Genomic DNA, 19,257 nt, shown 5'->3' with positions numbered 1-19,257 from the left:
CACTGGCCGCCGCGCGCCGCTCCGCTCCAGCTCGCCTGCGCCTCTCACTGACTCTCTCCTTCCCTAGCTGCAGCTAACTCGGGTCGGGAAAATGCGACAGCGACTGCCCACTCGAGGTCGTCATGGCGACAGCCAGTGAACGTGTTCCTCTCCTCGGGCAGGCCCCCGAGTGTAGAGGAGCTGCTTCGCGAGGCGCAGCTCAATCTCCAGAGCCTGTTGCAAGGTACCGAGAGGGAGGGGGGCTGCGGCCGGAGCCCAGAGGCGAGATGCGCAGCAGCAGGAGGGAGGCAAAGAAGAAAGAGGACAGGGACCAGCAAGATAAAGAGAGAGAACAGTTTAAAAACAATCGACAAAGCAGTTTCCAGCTTTCACCTTTCAGCCTAATGATTCTGAAAGAGGCTATTTCCAGGGCTGTTTCCCCCCCATCCCCACCCCCTTTTTTCAGCTCAGTAGCCCATGGGGAAACAAGGACAGAGACTGAGGCAGGGCCATAAGTCATACCATTCACCGAGAGCTGGGTGGGAGACTCCCACAATGTGGGCCCCCATTCCCTCCAGCCCCCCTCTTGCCACATCGCCCATGCCTTTGGGATGCTGGCACCAGAAGACAAAGGGGGCATCTGCAGGATCTCCCACTCTGGGCTTCACTCACTCTGCTCTTGCAATAACCGCCCCTGGATAGCTACTGCCTCACCCAAGTAAGCCCAATACACAACACCCAGGGGTCACCTATTTTGTCCTCCTAACCAGCCTGAGCTTCTCCATGTAAAGAATCACATCTTACTACCCTGGGGTTTCCAGAAGCACCTGGCACAAGGCTGGGTTCCCTCCCCACCTGCCAAGAGGTGCTCAGTGGATGTTAAGCATGAAAAGAGGTCTTGTCAGCACTCCTTTATCCATACTAATAAAGGTTAACTCTAATGGCGAATAGAAAACTGCTGATGGGCCACCAACGGGATGACAGCCATAACCCCCACCCCCTACCAGGGCAGTGGTAACCTTCGAAAAGCAAGATGCCAAGGGACACCATGAGCCTTGTGTTCAGATAACAAAGGAGTTGCCACGCAGAAAAAGAGTTGATGTGCTCTGTGTTGCTACCATGGCAGAATTAGGACCAGTGGGTGGAAACCCAGAAGGAGGCACATTCCACCTCCAGATAAGGAAGAACTTTCTGACACGCCTGACAGCCCCAACTGTCCGTGGAAGAAATGAGCTGCCTTGGGAGGGAGGGAGCTCCCCTTCCCTGCAGGTGTGTGCGCTGAGGCTGAAGAAGCACCTAGAAGGGCTGCTGAGGAGGGAGTCTGGGCACAGAATGAGGTGTTGGACCAAAGAACCCCAAGAGCAACCCCAAATCTCTATGATTCTAAGAGTCTTTGTTCAGTGTACATGCAGCATGAATGTCCCTTCTCTACTCTCACTTTCTTCATGTATTCATCAAATTCATCGCTTCAATCAACCCCATTCAAATCTTGTGCATCCTTATTCACTGATGATGCCGCTGAACTTCTGCCTCTTTTGTGCTGTTACCTCCTCCTCCCCTCTCCTTCACCTTAGCCCTCCTAGACCTGACACCACTCACAGAGGGACTAAGGTGCAGGGAACCCAGCCCACAAAGGCTCAAGTAAGAGTTCTTGACATCCAAGAAAGAACTCCAGATTGGACTTCCTGGTGTAAATCTCTTCTTGCTTCACAAAGGTCATTTCCTTGGTAGGGTTGCAGAAAACCTTAAGAACTGCAGGGCTTCAAAGAGAGGAACTTGCAGTCCAAAGTAGCAAAAGGTGTCTGCATTCTGAGCCTCTTTTCGTAACTGAGCACTCAAGGTGGGGGTCATTGAGATAAGGGCTTGGTCCCCAAACCACCACAGCATGAATTTATTGACTTTCTCTTCTCCTCGACCCTCATGGTCCTGGGAAGCAAACACTTTTCCATTTCCAAATCCAGTGGCTCGAACACCTGGAAATAGCCTAAAGAAAATGCAAGTCAGGCCTGGCAGCTAGAGCAGAAGCCCTGGCTCATGGCCCTTCTCCGGCCCAGCACTTGGCCGTGGCACCCTAGAGTGTGTGTCTCCACTGTGCTATTTTTCAGAAGAATATGAGGAACAGTATTCGGAGGCCAGACTTGTGGGGCAGACCTTCCGCTCTTCTGATGAGGCCACTAAGCCCACCCCCAACCCAAGGCCCCAGTCTGCCAGGCGTCTGGAGTTTGTATTGATGGTGAGTTGCCTCATCCCCCACCTGGGAGAGCCAGCATGCACCCACTGACAGGAGACCTCCAGCTGCTTACGTTACCCACTGGAAGCTGCTCACCTCTGCTCACCAGCAGAGCTACCCTGAGGCCCCACTGGGATGGGCCCTGCACAGCAGGTGCCTGGCCTGGCGGCCTGTCCACGCTTTCCTGCCTCCCAGACGAAGTCTCCAACTACCCAGCCTAAACAGCCACCCTATGGGCACTGGCTCATCGCCGGGCAGGAATACACCCTTTCCATCACCTTCTCTCCCAACAGCCTACAAAACGGCAGCTGAGCGAGGATGAGACTACCACCCAGGGTGTGAGGGCCCCCGAGGCCTCCCTGAGCCTGTCTACCACAGCCGACAAGCAAACTGCCTGGAATAACCTCTTCCCTCTGCCCATCCTAGAGGAGAAGCGGTGGCCTCAGCCTTGCTCCACGCAGTCTGACATTGTGCCCATCAACATCTCTGGTAGAGTTGCTTAGCACCGCCTTCTTCCCTTCATGCCTCTACAGACCATCTTCTTCAATGCACTGGGTGTTGGGGGAGGGAAGTGAGACTTTCTTTGCTACCGGCTCACCTTGCGCTGTCACGGTCATGGCTCTTGCCAGGGAATGGAGGCATGCAGAAGAGGGGGCGCTGGCTGCTCTTTCTTCACCCCCTCCTGGCACTGCCACCCTAACTGAGACTATTTGATAGCAAACAAAATTTTCTTAACAGAAAGCTTCAAAGCCTTATGAACTTGTGTGCTCTTCAGAGCACATATGGAAACTTAAAGTTTGTGAGTTCTGTTTGGGTCAGGGCAAGACAACTTCTTGTGCCCACAGCTGGGTTTGGAGTACACTGATAAGAGTCGGAGCGGGAGAGTAGGGTCTGGAGTGCTGGTGGTAACAAGGGAGGATCACACCTGGGCACAGACCAAAGGCCTGGTGGCACTTTCACTGGACACTAGTCTTCTAGCAAGGTGGGCCTCCTCAACTTGTTTGGCAAGTTTTCAAGAAAAGAAGTGGTAGAAAGGTCCTAAGGCCAAAAAGATCAAAAGGGGACCCAGTACAACTTTGAGAGTGGGGAACATGATGTATTATATGTAGCCCAGCTGGCTGTGGCTCTGGGGGCATGTGGCACACTATACCATGCTCACTATTAATCCATGATCTACACTCCATCAGCTGTAAGGGGAAGAGAAGGAGGGCCAGTCATTTGAGAAGGAGATAGGGCCACGCAGCATGATGAAACCATGATCTCAGTAACCTAAAGGGATCAGAAGGGTCCTGTGAGCCAGCGCCAGCCTGTGCTCTGCTGGAAAATGTTGATAAAGATGATGAGGACAGCTCTGGCCACACGTGGCAGTGCTCCCTGGATATGGGGTCCTCCACTGTCACTGGCATCATTTCAGAAAATCAGAGGCAGGAAATAGAGCCTACAGCCTAGGGAAATATACCAAAAGGAGTGAGGGCTGATGAGGAAAGACTCCAGAAATGGTGTTGAACATTTTGTGTCTAAATGTCTATCTTGGCCAGGCACAGTGGCTCACGCCTGTAATTCCAGCACTTTGGGAGGCTGAGGTGGGTGGATCCTTTGAGCTCAGGAATTCAAGACCAGCCTGGGCAACATGGTGAAACCCCATCTCTACCAAAAATACAAAAAAATAGCCAGGTGTGGTGGCGCACACCTGTGGCCCCAGCTACTCGGGAGGCCGAGGTGTGAGGATCGCTTGACCCCAGAAGTCAGAGGTTGCAGTGAGCTGAGATGGCGCCACTGCACTCCAGCCTGGGTGACGGTGAGACTTTGTCTTTAAATAAATAAATAAATGTCTGTCTTCCTCTCAATGGGGCTGTCCCTGAGCTTTGCCCACAGAGTCACTTGCTGAGGAGTCTGTGGACGTGTGCAGCTGTGTGGCTGGCGAGGGAGGGTCTGGCTAGCCAGCTGCTGAATGAGAGAAAGGGAGGTGGAATCACAGACCTCGCCCCACCACCCTGCCTTGCCCTGACTCTGACCCAGCCATTTCCCAGCACCCAAAGACTGACCTAGCACTTTAAGAGAAATAGAGCTCTAAAAAATTTTTTTAAATAATATTAAGACATATTATTGAGGAAATCTTCCATTTTAATTGCGTTGAATTTGAAAACATTATCAAGTCAGTAAACAAACTGAATTAACAGGTATTTTGAAAGTACCATGTAACTCAGATGAAGTGATAACTATAATCTGTGTCAATAATTTCCCTAAATTGAAAAGCCAGTGCCAGGAAAAAAGAGAGAGAGAGAGAAAGAGAAAGAAATAGAACTCAATCACCATGCTGTGGGCCAGCTTTGGGAAAATGTGACCAGGAGACTGTAGGACAGACTATCAGGCATTTTCCTGGATGGTGGAGGGCAGTGGGGCAACCTCTTGGAGACACTGGCCTCACCTGGCCCATATAAAGACCTTCTCTGAGAAAAGATCACAGTCAGGCAGCATCTAGTCCCAGCCCGCTGCTCTACACCAGTGGTTCTCACCCCTGGCTGTACCTCTGAATAATCACTTGAAGACTTCTAGAAAATGCTTCTACCTGAGCCCTACTCCCAGAGATTTCAGTATTCTGGGGTAAGGTCCAGGTGTTGCAGTTTCAAAAGCTGCCCAGTTGATTTTAATATGTAGCCCAGGGTTGAAAACCGCTGCCCCAGAACACCTAAGACTTACAGGTAACCTGGGTGCAGCCTGGGAAACCCAGCATGCATGCCCAGGGCCAAGTTGGGAAAGATGGGGAAGAAGTGCCACCTGCCTTGGATGCTATTCATGCTCATCACAACTGCCATAATTCTCTTCTCTCAGGCCAATTTCCACTGTGCTTTAAACAGAAACCAGGATGCACCCAAGTGTCTTTATTTTGGCTACAGGGCAGCAGTTTGATAAACATGCAAGTTTGCGACACTCGTTGTTTAACACAGAGACAGCCGTGAACCCCAAGTCCACCCTGAGGCGGAGGCGGACCATTATTGGATTCTCTAACTTTTCCCAACGAGATCAAGGTGACCCCACCACAGCTGATTCCCCAGTCCCTTCCCCTTACCCACTCCCGCCAATCCTGCCACCCAGGTGGTACTGTGGTGATGGGGAACAGGAATAATTGGGTGGAGGAGGGGGCCTCCGGATGTCCTGAAAAAGCCAATATGGTAATTAAGAATAGCTAAGGGCCTCATGTCAAGGGCATCAACTGAATATGGAGAATAGGTCTCCTGGGCTAATGAATCCATTACATTATTGTTTCCCATTATAAATGTAATATAACCAGATATGCCAAATTTAGGCAAATAGATGAGGAGAGAGGGATCCTCACCATCATCTTAACAGAACCATTACTACCATTAAGTGAATGCTGGCCAGGAGCACAGACCAGGGAGATAGCAGAGGGTAAGAGCCCTGGTCTTTCCGCTTACTAACTGGGAGACCATGGCCAAGTTACAAAACCTCTCTGAGCCTCAGCTTCTTCATCTATAAACTGGGGATAATGATACCAACCCGGTGGAATTAGCATGAAGACTAGCGTTATTGTATGTAACTTGCCTACCATGTTCCTGGTACATAGTCAGTGTCCAAAAAATGGTGGCTGTTACTACAAATTCTCATAGCAGTAGTAGTTATAATAATAATAATGACATGATAGTAGTAATTGTTTGTGTGTATGAGAAAACGTTTGGGGATTTGGAACATCCAAACGTTTTCCTCACATCTGTAGGTTATCCTCAGCCTCTTATGTTGCAAAGCTTAAAAGTGACTGATGCGAACAGTGCAACCAGACTCTTAGCTTTGCAGTTTGGGCATACTCCAGAGTCACTGCTGGAGCCAAACGTCACACCATGCTGTCCTTAGTTCGGAAGCCTCTACTCTCATCTCCGGATGGATGAATGCTGAGGTCTGTGATGGTTTCATGAGCCTGGGGTGAAAGTATGGGGAAAATGCAAGGTAATCCCACATGACACTTCAGCTCTAAGAGGAATAATCAAAGCTGGAAAGTATTTGGCAGCCATCTGGACCATTCAAGGGCACCGTGTGACTCACTGTGGGGTGACGGGCAAGGACCCAATTTCCCCAGCATCCTCATCCATGGAAGGGAAGAACCAAGGAATTCTGACCAAGCTGTTGGCAAATGCTTCTTGGCAAAAAGTTGGTGCTTCTGTCTCAAAACAGCTGGTGGGAGATCCCTTGCTGTAGCACTCATGTCCTGTGTTTATTTCCTCCAGGTCACAGCAACAGCCCAGCAGGCAGTGTGGCCCACTCTACCACCTCTGACATCAGGCCCAGTCACTCAATTCTGGAAGGAGTTCATGGAAGAGTTGCAGTTGGTCAGGATGCTCGGTTCCCAAGTCTCACCTTGCCAGTACTGAGAACTCCTTCCAGTGAGCCAGACGAACCTCACCAGGCGCGGAGTGGCCCAAACCCTCCTGGCATGGAGAGCATGGGAATGGTGTACAGTGTCCCCAGTTCTTGCAATGGACCTACAGAATCAACCTTCTCCACTTCCTGGAAGGGAGATGCTTTTACCTACATGACTCCAAGTGCCACCAGCCAGAGCAATCAAGTCAATGAAAATGGGAAAAATCCTTCCTGTGGGAATTCTTGGGTCTCTCTAGACAAAGTCCCACCTCTGGTTCCTAAGGAGGCTGCTACCCTCCTTGTTGCTCGTGATAACCCAGCAGGATGCAGTGGGTCAGCTGGCTACCCTGAGCACCTTATTCAGCGAAGGCACATGCCCGAAAGACCCTCCAAGATTGGCCTTCTGACCAGTGGGACCACAAGGCTGGAGACAGGCCCCGGCGGGGCCAGCAGATTCCGGGAGCGGTCACTGTCTGTGCCCACAGACTCAGGCACCACAGATGTGGACTATGATGAGGAGCAGAAGGCCAATGAGGCCTGTGCCCTGCCTTTTGCCAGTACAAGCTCTGAGGGCAGTAACAGTGCTGACAACATCGCCTCCCTTAGTGCCCAGCAAGAGGCCCAGCACAGAAGGCAGAGGTCCAAGAGTATCTCACTTAGGAAGGCCAAAAAGAAGCCTTCCCCACCCACGCGCAGTGTCTCACTGGTCAAAGATGAGCCAGGCCTCTTGCCTGAAGGTGGGTCAGCACTACCCAAGGACCAGAGGCCCAAGAGCCTTTGCCTCTCCTTGGAACACCAAGGACATCACTCATCCCACCCAGATGCTCAGGGTCACCCAGCTGTTCCAAACCACAAAGATCCAGAAGGTACACAATTCTCCCACCACTGGTATCTTACTGACTGGAAGTCTGGTGACACCTACCAATCCCTGTCCAGCTCCAGCACTGCCACTGGCACCACAGTCATTGAGTGCACCCAAGTTCAGGGCAGCTCAGAGTCTCTTGCCTCACCTTCCACCTCCAGAGCCACTACACCTTCCCAACTCTCCATTGAAGTGGAGGCCAGGGAGATATCCTCCCCGGGAAGGCCCCCTGGTCTGATGTCACCCTCCAGTGGCTACTCCAGCCAGTCAGAAACACCAACACCTACTGTTTCCATGTCCCTGACCCTGGGCTACTTACCCCCTCCAAGCAGCAGTGTCCGAGTACGTCCAGTGGTACCTGAGAGGAAGTCATCACTACCCCCAACGTCACCAATGGAGAAATTTCCCAAGTCACGGCTATCATTTGACCTACCACTGACCTCTTCACCCAACCTGGATCTGTCTGGGATGAGTATCTCCATCCGAAGCAAAACCAAGGTGAGTCGGCACCACTCAGAGACAAATTTTGGTGTCAAGCTGGCCCAAAAAACTAATCCCAACCAGCCAATCATGCCTATGGTTACTCAGTCCGACCTACGTTCTGTTCGCCTGAGGTCGGTCAGCAAGTCTGAGCCGGAAGATGACATTGAGAGCCCTGACTGTGCCGAGGAATCCAGAGCAGAAGAAGTCTTCACTTTGCCAGAGAGAAAGACAAAACCTCCCGTAGCTGAGAAGCCTCCGGTGGCCCGGAGGCCTCCAAGCTTGGTCCACAAGCCACCATCTGTTCCTGAGGAGTATGCGCTAACTTCACCAACCTTGGCTATGCCCCCCAGGAGCTCAATTCAACATGCGAGACCACTCCCTCAAGACAGCTACACGGTAGTGCGGAAACCAAAGTCCTCCAGCTTCCCAGATGGCAGAAGCCCAGGGGAGTCAACAGCACCCTCATCTCTTGTTTTCACGCCTTTTGCCAGTTCCTCTGGTGCTTTCTTCTCAGGAACACAGCAGCCTCCCCAGGGAAGTGTGGAGGACGAGGGCCCCAAGGTGAGGGCCCTGCCTGAAAGAATTAGCCTCCAGAGCCAGGAAGAAGCTGAGAAAAAGAAAGGCAAGATTCCACCTCCCGTACCAAAAAAACCCAGCGTGCTGTACCTGCCTCTCACTTCTCCCACAGCTCAAATGGAGGCCTATGTGGCAGAACCAAGGCTGCCTCTCAGCCCCATCATCACCCTGGAGGAAGACGCCAAGTGTCCCCCCACCAGCGATGACCTGCAATCACTTGGTCAAAGGGTGACTTCAACTCCTCAGGCTGACAGTGAAAGGGAGGCAAGCCCTCTGGGTTAGTAAACTGTCTGTTGGCTTTTTTCTTCAGTAACAGGAGAGATGAGGGTGAGAATGAAGTGCCAGAGATGAAAGCAGATGCCCCAGAATAATTATCCTGATCCTAAGTCAGTGCGGGTACCTCTTGAGGGTTTGGGTTACTCTACATGGGAACCACGGGCTGACCTTACTGCCCTTGAGATCAAGACTAGCCCGAGGCAGATCTCCAAGGCCCAGTTTAGGCCACTCTCCCCTCTAAATCCCTAGTGCTGAGATAATGAAATCAAACTAGGTTCTAGCACCCTAGGACTTCAGCATCCCACGTCCCTAGCCAAGCATGCATCCTATCATGGGAACTACTCCTCCACCTCACTGTACAGTACTTTTCACTGGCTGCACTGAGTTTAATTCCCTACATGGGGCTCAATACCCCACCAGACTGAGTTCATGTGCCATGGCAGGCTTGGAACCATCTGAAACAATGGAATATGTTGCCACCAGCAGCCTCTCTTTGTGCCTTCTGGAGGAAAGGGAGCTCACTTTCTTGGGTGGTTTGAGTTCTTTGGCTCTTCCTGGAACCATAAAACATAATACGTAATGTTTCTCATCCTTTCTTTTTCTGTCTGTCTTTGTTTTAATTGTGGTAAAGTACCCATAACATTTACCATCTTGACCATTTTTAAGTGTGCAGTTCATTCGTGTTAAGCACATTCACATTGTTAAGCAACCAATCTCCCAAACTCCTTTCATCTTGCAAAATTGAAACTCTGTACCCAGTAAACAACAACTCCTCTTTCTCCCTCCCCCCAGATTCCTCCCTCCAACCACCATTCTACTTTCTGGCTCTATGAATTTGACTCTAGACACCTCATATAAGTGGAATCATACAGTATTTGTCTTTTTGTACTGGCTTATTCCACTTAGCTAATGTTGTCAGTGTTCATCCATGTTTCTCATTCTTTTCTGAACCCTTAACACCAAAAATCGAAATCTCATGGCCTTCTATATGCAGATTTGGACTTTCAGTATGAGTCAATCATGACTAAGCCAAGCAAATAAATCAAAGCCCCAGGTAGTTGTAGAAAACGCTTCCTCAGACTCCACAGGCTCCCCTCTGAGATTCGAGTAGGTTCCACTCTAACCCACTGGGTGGGAGTCAGTACTTTAGATCGTTCCCAGCTCCTTCATTTAGAGAAATTATATACAGTGTTTAAAACAAGAGAATGCTCGGGCCACCCGTTATAATAACAAAGGCATGAGAGAATAGGGACCCATGCTGATCTTCACCACTCACTTCACCTTGGGCAAATCTTTAAGCTTCTGAACTTCATGTTCCTCCTCTGCAAAATGGAGATATTAAAAATCTCCACCCTGCTGCCCTCACAGAGTTGCTTTGACCATCAAATGAAATAACATATGAGAATGTACTTTGTCCTATCTATTGTGGTCAAAGTCATTCCTTTTGGTTTTTTATGTCTAGGGAGTTCCGTGGAACCAGGCACCGAAGAAAAAAGTTTAATCAGTGATAAAACAGCCGAATGGATTGCGGAGGATGATGATGACGTGTTTGTGGCTTCACGCACAACTGAAGATTTATTTACTGTGATACACAGGTCTGCACCAGTTTCCTTAATTCTAATTGCAATTGCCTTCCCTTTTTGTACTTAAAGAAAAACTGCTATTCCACATTGAAATCCTAATTGTAAAAGAAAAAGAAAAAAATCAAAAGTAAGAAAAAACTGCTACCTCTAAGCAGCCATTAGAATTGCACCTGGAGGCTAAGTTCAGATACCCACATATGTGAGCGCAGTCCAGGGCCTCGCATCTCAAATTCACTGATGTCGTTGGGTAAAGTGGAGGAAGGGAGGGGAGAGGAGGACCAGGTGCCGAGTGAGAGGCCCCTCGTCTCTTAGCAACCACTTGGCCTATTATGGCTCCATCTGCTCTCTCTTAGCTCTGTCTATAGTCAGAGACATTTAACCCTTCACAGAATTCCTTGTACCAAAAAAATCCCATCAAGAGGTGAAGTGGGGCACCAGGCAGCATATCAAAACAGGAACTTAGGCAAAGAGGAACAAGATGGGGACCAGTTATTGGACAGGATTACAAGGCAGGGTTTCAGTGACAAGAAAACTGGGAAGAGTCTTATTAATGGAGCTAGACCACCAGTCCAGAACAGGATCAGTCCCCAGGCTGTCCTGATTCAGAGTCACTGAGCTACTAGCCTTGACTCCTGAAATTCATCCTTAGTCCCAGAACCTGGGCAAGACTGAGGCTACAGGCACAGGACAAGTGACTCCAGCTGGGGGCATTGAAAGGAATGTGGGGATGGGAGGGCCCAACAAGGGTCTCTGAGGATTTAGAGGTGAGAGAGAGAAAGCAGATCAATACAGCTGCTTAAAGGGCTGCCGCCTGGATTATGTCACAGGCATGGGGGCCTGTGAAGCACTGGTAAATGTCTGCTGCATGAACTCACTCAAACCAAACTTTCTCTTATCTAGGTCCAAAAGGAAGCTGCTCGGCTGGAAGGAACCTGGTGAGGCCTTTGTGGGTGGCAGAACAAGTTCCCACTCACCAATAAAGAACACAGCTGAGTCTCCAATCAGTGAGTCTACCGCCACCACAGGGTCAGGCAGCAGTGCCAACCTAGATGCTGGCAGAAATGACGATTTCAAGGCCTTGCTACAGAAGAAGGGAAGTAAGGCAACTCCAAAGTCTCGTCCCTCAGCAGCTGAACTGCTGAAGACCACTAACCCACTGGCTCGGAGAATTATTGCACAATTTTCAAAAGACTATGAAACCACCGATAACCCCAGTACCTAAGCCCTGGGCTCAACAAGCAGGATTTACTTACTAAACTTGACTAGAGAAGGGGGAAGAGAAAGGGTCTTTAAACAGAACCGTGGGAATAACAACAGAGCCTACATTTCTTTTACATGAGTTCACATTCTGGACAGCAGGAGAGAGGCTACTTCATCTAGAGCTAAAATCATCTGGCACTTAATCATCTTCAGACATTTTTATGTTTTCATACTTATAAGCTTGTCATGACTGACTACCGAGTTTCTTCTTATTTTCCCCAGTGGTGTGCACTAACTACAAAGAAATTTTCAGATGCCAGGGCACATGTGCCACTTTTTCAATTCAATAACCCGGCTGCTCCATCCCTGGCTCCTGTCACTGAGGAGTGCAGTGTGAGAGCAGATTGGAGGCTGCCAAACCTGGGGGGCATAGGATGCCATTGCTCATTATTCACTTTCCTAGGGAGGCTCTGATGGCCCTGTGTGCAAACACAGAAAGACTCTGATGCCTCCTCAACCACAGTTTAGCTTTCCTCTGCACTTGCGAGAGGTTTGCAGGGTGCACTTATTTCGGCATGGGGTTGATTGGATGGCTTTTGTGGTGCAGAATATGACTGTGACTCCATCCTGAAACTTAATGCCTTTTTCAGTTTGATTGTCTACACGGAGATCAGGGTGATAAGTTTCAATAAACATATAGACATCCCCCGCCCCCCTCGCAACTCCCATTAGCTAGAAAAGACCAGGACTGGGTTGCTTTGAATGAACCAAGTTTGACCAACAAACCAGACAGCCATTTGTTCACTCAGATCTAGCCGAGGTAGCTCACAAGTGCACCTTGAGATCCTCCATATGTCTGTCAACAGCGATAGCCAGGATCTGTGCCCAGCTCATGCTGCATTCTAAAAACTCTCATTTCATTTGCATATAACATTCATTACAGGAAGTAATTAACTGAAGGAACAGCGTCATCAAAGCCTCAAGGAGAATAGAAAGTAAGTGCATCTTGCCCCCCACCAGTCAATTCAGATTGTGGTTTGTGGTGGTTTGGTTTTGTTTAAAGGAAGTCCGACTCTGTTCCAAAAACCAAGAACATATAAACTAAAAGGATCTATCCAAAATCTAAAAGGCAGTCTTGCCAGTTGCTATGGCCCATAATGCACACACACCACACACACACACACAAAAGGGCTACTTTTTGCCATTTAGGTTCTGTGTTTAACCAGCTTTCAATTAACCTTGCTGGGGGAGAGCATAAGAACCTGGGTAAATAGCATACTGAAAGAGCTTCAGAATAATCATTGCGACCCCTCCCTGCCCCCACCTCCCACAAAGCTTATAGGCACTAACTATTCTTGTCAGCTCAATTTTCTAAGCAGAGCAAGAGCAGTGATTCATTTGATTTTTGTATGCCTGATTTCTGGGAGGTTGGGGAGGAAGACAAAGCATTGAGCAAAGAAAACCTGCTGACCAATGATGGAAAGTTAACTGTCTACTGTCTTCGAGAGGCAAAAAGAACAGTGGAATGAAATTGTAGCCTGCTTCACAAAGAGAGTTCCCCAGCCCCTTCCTACTTCACTCCCCACCCAATAGATTCAATGGTCAACCTCCTGGAGGATGCAGTAAGAGTTCCAGAGACAAGCAGTTCTCAACTTTGATAGGTTATATTGCCCAATGAGAAGCCACCTCTTAGCTCAACTGCCCACACTCCAGCTGGACAGAGCAGCTGAAAAACCACACTAAGTACTGAGAAAACTTGGGCCTCTCACAAGAGAAGCCCTAGGCCTAGGCCCTTTGTTGTTATAGTTCTGAATCTGAGACTTCTGGAAACAGGCCAGGCCCACCAACTCCCTTGCAACCAGCACTTCGACACTTAAAATAATAAACAGCAAGGCCGAGTTGCTTTTGAAAGTACTAGAACTACTTGGTGTGAAGGTCTTAACCAAATTCGAAATTTCAGGGATTTTTCCTGAAATAAAATCAATTCATCCCTGGCCTCAGTTTATATATGAATGCCACCTTTGTCTGCTCCAGACTTAGAATTCCAAAAAACAAACATTTTCCTCTGTAGTAACTGAGGGAGCATTTATGCTTTTGCTTAGCAAAAGTGAAAGGACACCAGGGTCTGCTCCTTGGGAACCATTATGACTGGTTGAACGTTAAAGCTGAGTATGGAACTCACATAGTATAGGCCTTGTTACTTCTGTTGACTTTCCTGGAAGTTTCTTGTTTACTACTTCTAACGGGTTTTGCCTCTCCCCTCACCTTGCTACCTCTGGAGGTTTTCCCAAAAGATTCTGAAGCTGAATGCTCAGACACCTTTATGTTTGTCAATTACCTTTAGTCTTGCTTTCCTCTACAATACTCTATATGCCTGGAATTCTTAGAATATCTTCTACATCATCACTGTGGCCCACCCAGTGGTGTTCCCATTAGCACAAGAGGATTTGGGGCAGAAATCATACGGTCAGAGAGGACATTTAAGACTGGAAGTATTCATTTAATTTTTCAAATTAATTTTTTGTAAAGATGGGAGTCTTGCTATGTTGCCCATGCTGGTCTTGAACTCCTGGGCTCAAGCAATCCTCTTGCCTTGGCCTCCCAAAGTGCTGGGATTAAAGGGGTAAGCCACCGTGCCTGGCCTCATTTAATATTTTGCAACAGGTAAACATAGTCCCAAATAAACAACCAAACTGTAAAACTTCTACTAATAACTAATTAACAGAACACCAAGCATATTCCCCACTCCTAACATTCAACCTCTCTCCTACCTTTGATTATCATAACACCACTCTCTCTCCCACCCAGGCACTTACCACAATGTTTGTTGCCTTCTGCACTTGCTCTGCTGAGACTGGAGAAGAGAGGCTGAAAGCCCCTCTCAGAAAGGCTTACAGAGAATCCAGCACTACTTCGATTACTAGTACAAATAATAATGATAATGATTTTTGAAGGTGGAATAGAGAAGAGATTTGAGTGAAATTAAGTTGGCCCTAGGAGGTCAGCTTCCATTTCAAGTTGTCCCTATCCTCTTTTTTCCTCCCCATTCCAATTAGTAGCAACAGATGGCTCTGGTAGCCTGACTTTGATCTAGTCACCATCCCCAGGGGAGGAGGTTAACTGTTAACCAAGGATGCTTTGCATTTGGTGGGTAGTCAGTACATGTTTTTGAGGATAGTTATTAATAGTACAATAGCAAGCTTTGCTGGTATCTCCTCTCCTCATCCTGCACTACTTGGCCTGCCTCAGCTCCTGACTGGGCCTCCCCCACCGGCCCCAACTTATCCCTCAGTCCCAAATCCCATGAACTGCATCCCTAGCACAACTCACCCATAAAGGAAGCGAGACAACAGGAAGCAAAATAAATAATTTTAGCTTAATGAACACAAACTGACCAGTTGATCTGGATAAATTACCTTGAACGTGCAGAGAAGATCCTACCAGGCTCTCCTAACGAGCATTGCACCTGACATCCAGTGTAACTATCTGGACAACACAGACCCGATTGCAGTCTCTCTGTACCTGTCTGAGCAGATCTGTCCATGCACCTGCCCTCTTCCTCATCAACGAACAAGTCGGGAAAAAGATGAGTTCACGCTCAGTGCTCTGTTCCTCACTCATTCCGCCTTTCATTATCAAGTCTGTGACACAATGGTGAGCTTTCGCTTTAATATGATTTGCTAGGGCCAGGACTAGGGTGAGGTGAGTGAGGCGCCTAGGGCGCAAAATTCAAAGAGGTGCCCACTCTCAGGGCCATGCAAGTGCCTTACCCTCGTCCCAGCCCTGTGATTTGCACTCTTTAAAGTAATATCAGTTTATCTTCTTCCTATGAACAAGTATAGTCCTTCTGATTTGGGGTGGGGGGTTAACTCCCTATCTCTTGTTGCACCAAATATTTTATTGCTACCTGTTTTTCCATTGCTGTAAGTCTTTGTGTGCCTATACATTAAAGAATCTTTAGTAGTGTTAATGTCGGAAAACATAGTTGATTTCTAAGTAATATGCTCCAGGTGGCAATTTAACACCCATTTCAGCAGGGATGCTCCCAGGGCCAGCCCTTCAACAAAAGAGTGACTGAGTTGGAGGTCTGTCACCAGGATCCTCCCTCTCCTCTTTCTGCTCCATTCTCCCAAACCTCGCTTCCCAGCACCAACTCTCCTCAGTGCCTCCTACTTCCTTCTCCTCCTCTCTAAGAAAAACATGCTCTCAGGAAAGGGATAAATTCATTTACTTTGAGATTATAAGGCTTAATGCTACCTCTTTTGAGGGTAGCATTTTAACAAGGGAAAAGCCTTAAGCCAAAGGAATGAAGTTCTACTTGCAGAATGTTAGGCATCAACTAGTGGTAGAAGTGTATTTTTCACCATGGAAAGGCCAAATTCCCTGATGCCTAACTCCAGAGTATAGAAAATATCTTAATTGCCTGGAATCATTTGAGTTACCAGCGGATGGTCAATTAAATTGTCCTGATACCCAATGCTATTCAATATGGTTACTACCAAGGGACTCTCAGAAATGGCTACTAAAAGCCACTGAGAAGGTCTAGATCATTCATATTGTACATTGACATTTTTACATAAATGAAATTAATACTACTTACCATTTGAGTAAAGAACACAAGGATTTAAAGAGTCTGTGAAAATATGTCCTGTTTGTGAAAGGTGAAACTGTCCAATCCATGTCCCGTCAATGTCAGTTGTCCAGTATTGGTGGTGATTATTAAACTTATTGGAGGTACAACTTTACCTCCAATAAGCTTACCTTTACAAGCTTCTGCTTTCCCTGCTTCATCTCTGTTATGGGCTATCAGTCCAGCTTGGTGTGAAAATGAGACTATATCTATACCAGAGCCCCCAGTCCTCTCAAAGCCTTTGCATGTATTTCAGCTACAAGTGACAAGGATATTAGGGATTTAAAAGGACAAGAGAGTGGGAAAGAGGTATAAGGAAGTGCCTTTGTCAAAATGCAGCAAAAAGTATAATGATATAAACATAATATGAAATAAGCAAAGTTTTAGAATACTTTGAAACAGATTTATAGAGGAATACATAGTAAATAGTTATAGACACACATTTGGGGCGTTTTTAATAAGATTAGCAAGAAGACATTTGCATGAGTAATGAGCAATGTGAAACGGGCATTATACTTTTGTTCAGTAAAGCCCAAAATCTAGGCCAATCGTTCTCAAAGTGCAGTTCCAGGAGCAGCAACAGCAGCATCCCTGGAGAGAGAGAGAGAGAGTGGGGGAGGGGTGTGTGTGCGCGCGCATTCCAGTGATGTTACTCCTTCAAGCCCCTGAATCACTATAGCCACCGCTCTCCAACTGATTCCAACCTTTACCATTATTTTGGCTCTCATCATAATGACCAGTCTCTGGCCAAGAGGTGTATATTGTTATTTTGGTCAGGCATATATTTGTTTGGTTTTAAGAAATTATCAGATTGAGAAGTCTCATGTTTTATGGGACTCCGGTGCATATGCTCAAAAAAAAAAAAAAAGAGAACTTATCATATTGGATCAACAAATTGCTCAACCTACAAAATCTTTGATTCGACTTAGCCAGCACATCTGGCCTGCTTTGGGTTTAAAAAAAAAAAAAAAAAAAGAGTTTTTAAACTCACAAATGGAAAAAAAAAGGGAAAGGTGTTAGGTTTGTTTGGTATTGTCAGCTCTTAAATACCTGTCTTCACCATGGCTCTGGCAGAAGTAGATTTGATTTTAAGATTTTTGCCTAAATAGTGGAATTTGATAGCAACAAACTCCAAAACAAAATCTGAACTGGAACAATTAGTTAACCCCTCTCAGCCTCTTTGTAATGCCAAGCTTTATAGACATTTATTCCTTAGGTGGTCTTGAGCTTTTTCTAACATCCAATTTTATAAAACGTTATGCATGCAAACGCAGCATTGTGCTCATTGTACAAGTCACCTCAAATTCATTCCTTCCCCCATGTGTATCATGGCGAAGAAGTATCAATATATGTGTGTTCTGAGGTCTTCTGATGAATTGTCAATTACAAACTTTTTCATTCATTTTTAAATGAGATATATTTACCCCGGCTAGTGGTTAAAATTTTATTCTTTTTATTATATTTCATTGCTACTTTTTTCTACTGACTCCAAAGCTTACTTTGGGGAATACTTCTTATTTCTAGATTGTTGTATTTATCTTATTTCTATATTTATCTGCAGTCTTGGAATGTTAGAGCTGAAAGGGACCAACCTCTCTCATTTCACTCATGAGGAAGCTGAGGCCCAGAAAGTTCAAATAACTTATATACAAGGTCACACAGTGAGTCAGCTGTGGGGCCCAGCCTCAATTCCAGGTCTCCTGCCCTTGGGTCCAGTGTGGTTTCATTTAAAGCACTACAATTTATAGAAGACCCACAACTGGCTTCTACTTTTATGACACATGAATTTCCCAGGTATTACAATGAACTAATATATGTGCTTTAAGGGAAAGTATTCAAGAGTTCTTTAATTCATTAATCCAAAGACAAATTGGATTTTCAGGTTAGAAACATTAGTTTCCCTCCAAATTCGATATGTGTACCCTACTTAGTACAATGGATGTTTTCCCTAAAAGTTGTGTGAAAAATGAATTTTTTATATATCAAGTATCATTTTTTCATAGGTAAACTTCCTATATGTAAGGGAACCTTCTGGTGACTTCTTTTTGAAAAACTGAGATTCCTTTTGCCATTTTCCCATAGTGTCTCTACTTTTTTTAGTGCAAACTTTTGTATTTGGTGTTTATTTAAAAGTAGGGTACAACCCAACCAATATTAGCTTTCCCAGAATCTACTTTAGCCTTCCCTTCTTTTTTTTTTTTTTTTTTTTTTTTTTTTTTGAGACGGAGTCTTGCTCAGTCACCCAGTCTGGAGTGCGGTGGCGCGATCTCGGCTCACTGCAAGCTCCGCCTCCCGGGTTCACGCCATTCTCCTGCCTCAGCCTCCACGCCCAGCTAATTTTTTTGTATTTTTAGTAGGGAAGGTGTTTCACCGTCTCGATCTCCTGACCTCGTGATCCGCCCGTCTCGGCCTCCCAAAGTGCTGGGATTACAGGCGTGAGCCACCGTAGCCTTCCCTTCTTAATCTTTATGAGAAATTTTCAGACTATTAAATGCTCATGAGATATTTAGTTGTGTTCTAGAAATTTCACCTGGCTTGATATTCTAGCAATCCCTGGGCTCAAATTCCAGCTCCATCTTACCAAACAATAACAGAATTCGCTAATCAGTACAAAGCTCCCCATGCAGTCTCTTTTCCAGAACATTCTTTGCCTAATGTTCCTTAGTGTTGCTGTCTCTTTAGTTGGGGCCTCCTTCCTTAGTACATGCATACCTTACTATTCTGTGGAATTGCAAGCTGTGCATCTTTTAGAAGCACACTAGTCAAACTGATTGGCATTTCCGTTTATTTTCCATTATTCCCTTGTTTCTCCTGGACCTCCTCTGGTTTCTCTTTTCGAGGATGCTCAGAGGCTTCTCACCAGAAATTAATGAGATTTCCCCCATCATCTAGATAGGAGATTGACAAATTCTGTAAAGGTTAAGACAGTGACTATTTTAGGCTTTGTGGGCTACATGTGTTCTCTGTAGCACATTCTTCTTTGTTGTTGCTGTTTGTTCATTCGTTCATTTTGCAACCTTTGGATAATGTAAACCACTTTTTTTTTTTTTTTTTTTTTTTTTTT

The 19,257-nt window shown here is 46.7% G+C and overlaps 2 protein-coding genes across 2 annotated transcripts in view; both read left to right on the top strand.

Annotated features, from left to right (window-relative positions):
* NHSL2 (NHS-like 2) overlaps window positions 1-11,585 on the top strand; it is a 231,544-nt gene extending 219,959 nt beyond the window's left edge. The window contains exons 2-8 of the mRNA XM_011979364.1: window positions 68-223; window positions 2,085-2,212; window positions 2,503-2,698; window positions 5,107-5,238; window positions 6,451-8,781; window positions 10,243-10,375; window positions 11,264-11,585. Coding sequence (XP_011834754.1) covers window positions 68-223; window positions 2,085-2,212; window positions 2,503-2,698; window positions 5,107-5,238; window positions 6,451-8,781; window positions 10,243-10,375; window positions 11,264-11,585 — 3,398 coding nt within the window. The remainder of the gene's footprint in view (window positions 1-67; window positions 224-2,084; window positions 2,213-2,502; window positions 2,699-5,106; window positions 5,239-6,450; window positions 8,782-10,242; window positions 10,376-11,263) is intronic.
* A 611-nt stretch (window positions 11,586-12,196) lies between these two features.
* The window catches only part of LOC105539168 (TPT1-like protein), a 16,016-nt gene continuing 8,955 nt past the window's right edge, over window positions 12,197-19,257 (top strand). The window contains exon 1 of the mRNA XM_011979337.1: window positions 12,197-12,558. The gene's annotated coding sequence lies outside the window, so the exon portion shown is untranslated. The remainder of the gene's footprint in view (window positions 12,559-19,257) is intronic.

Source organism: Mandrillus leucophaeus, unplaced genomic scaffold (genome assembly GCF_000951045.1).
Source record: "Mandrillus leucophaeus isolate KB7577 unplaced genomic scaffold, Mleu.le_1.0 Scaffold1039, whole genome shotgun sequence".
Classification (NCBI taxonomy): Eukaryota; Metazoa; Chordata; class Mammalia; order Primates; family Cercopithecidae; genus Mandrillus; species Mandrillus leucophaeus.
Note: the sequence above shows the minus strand (reverse complement) of the source record. Positions and strands in the feature narration are given on the sequence as shown.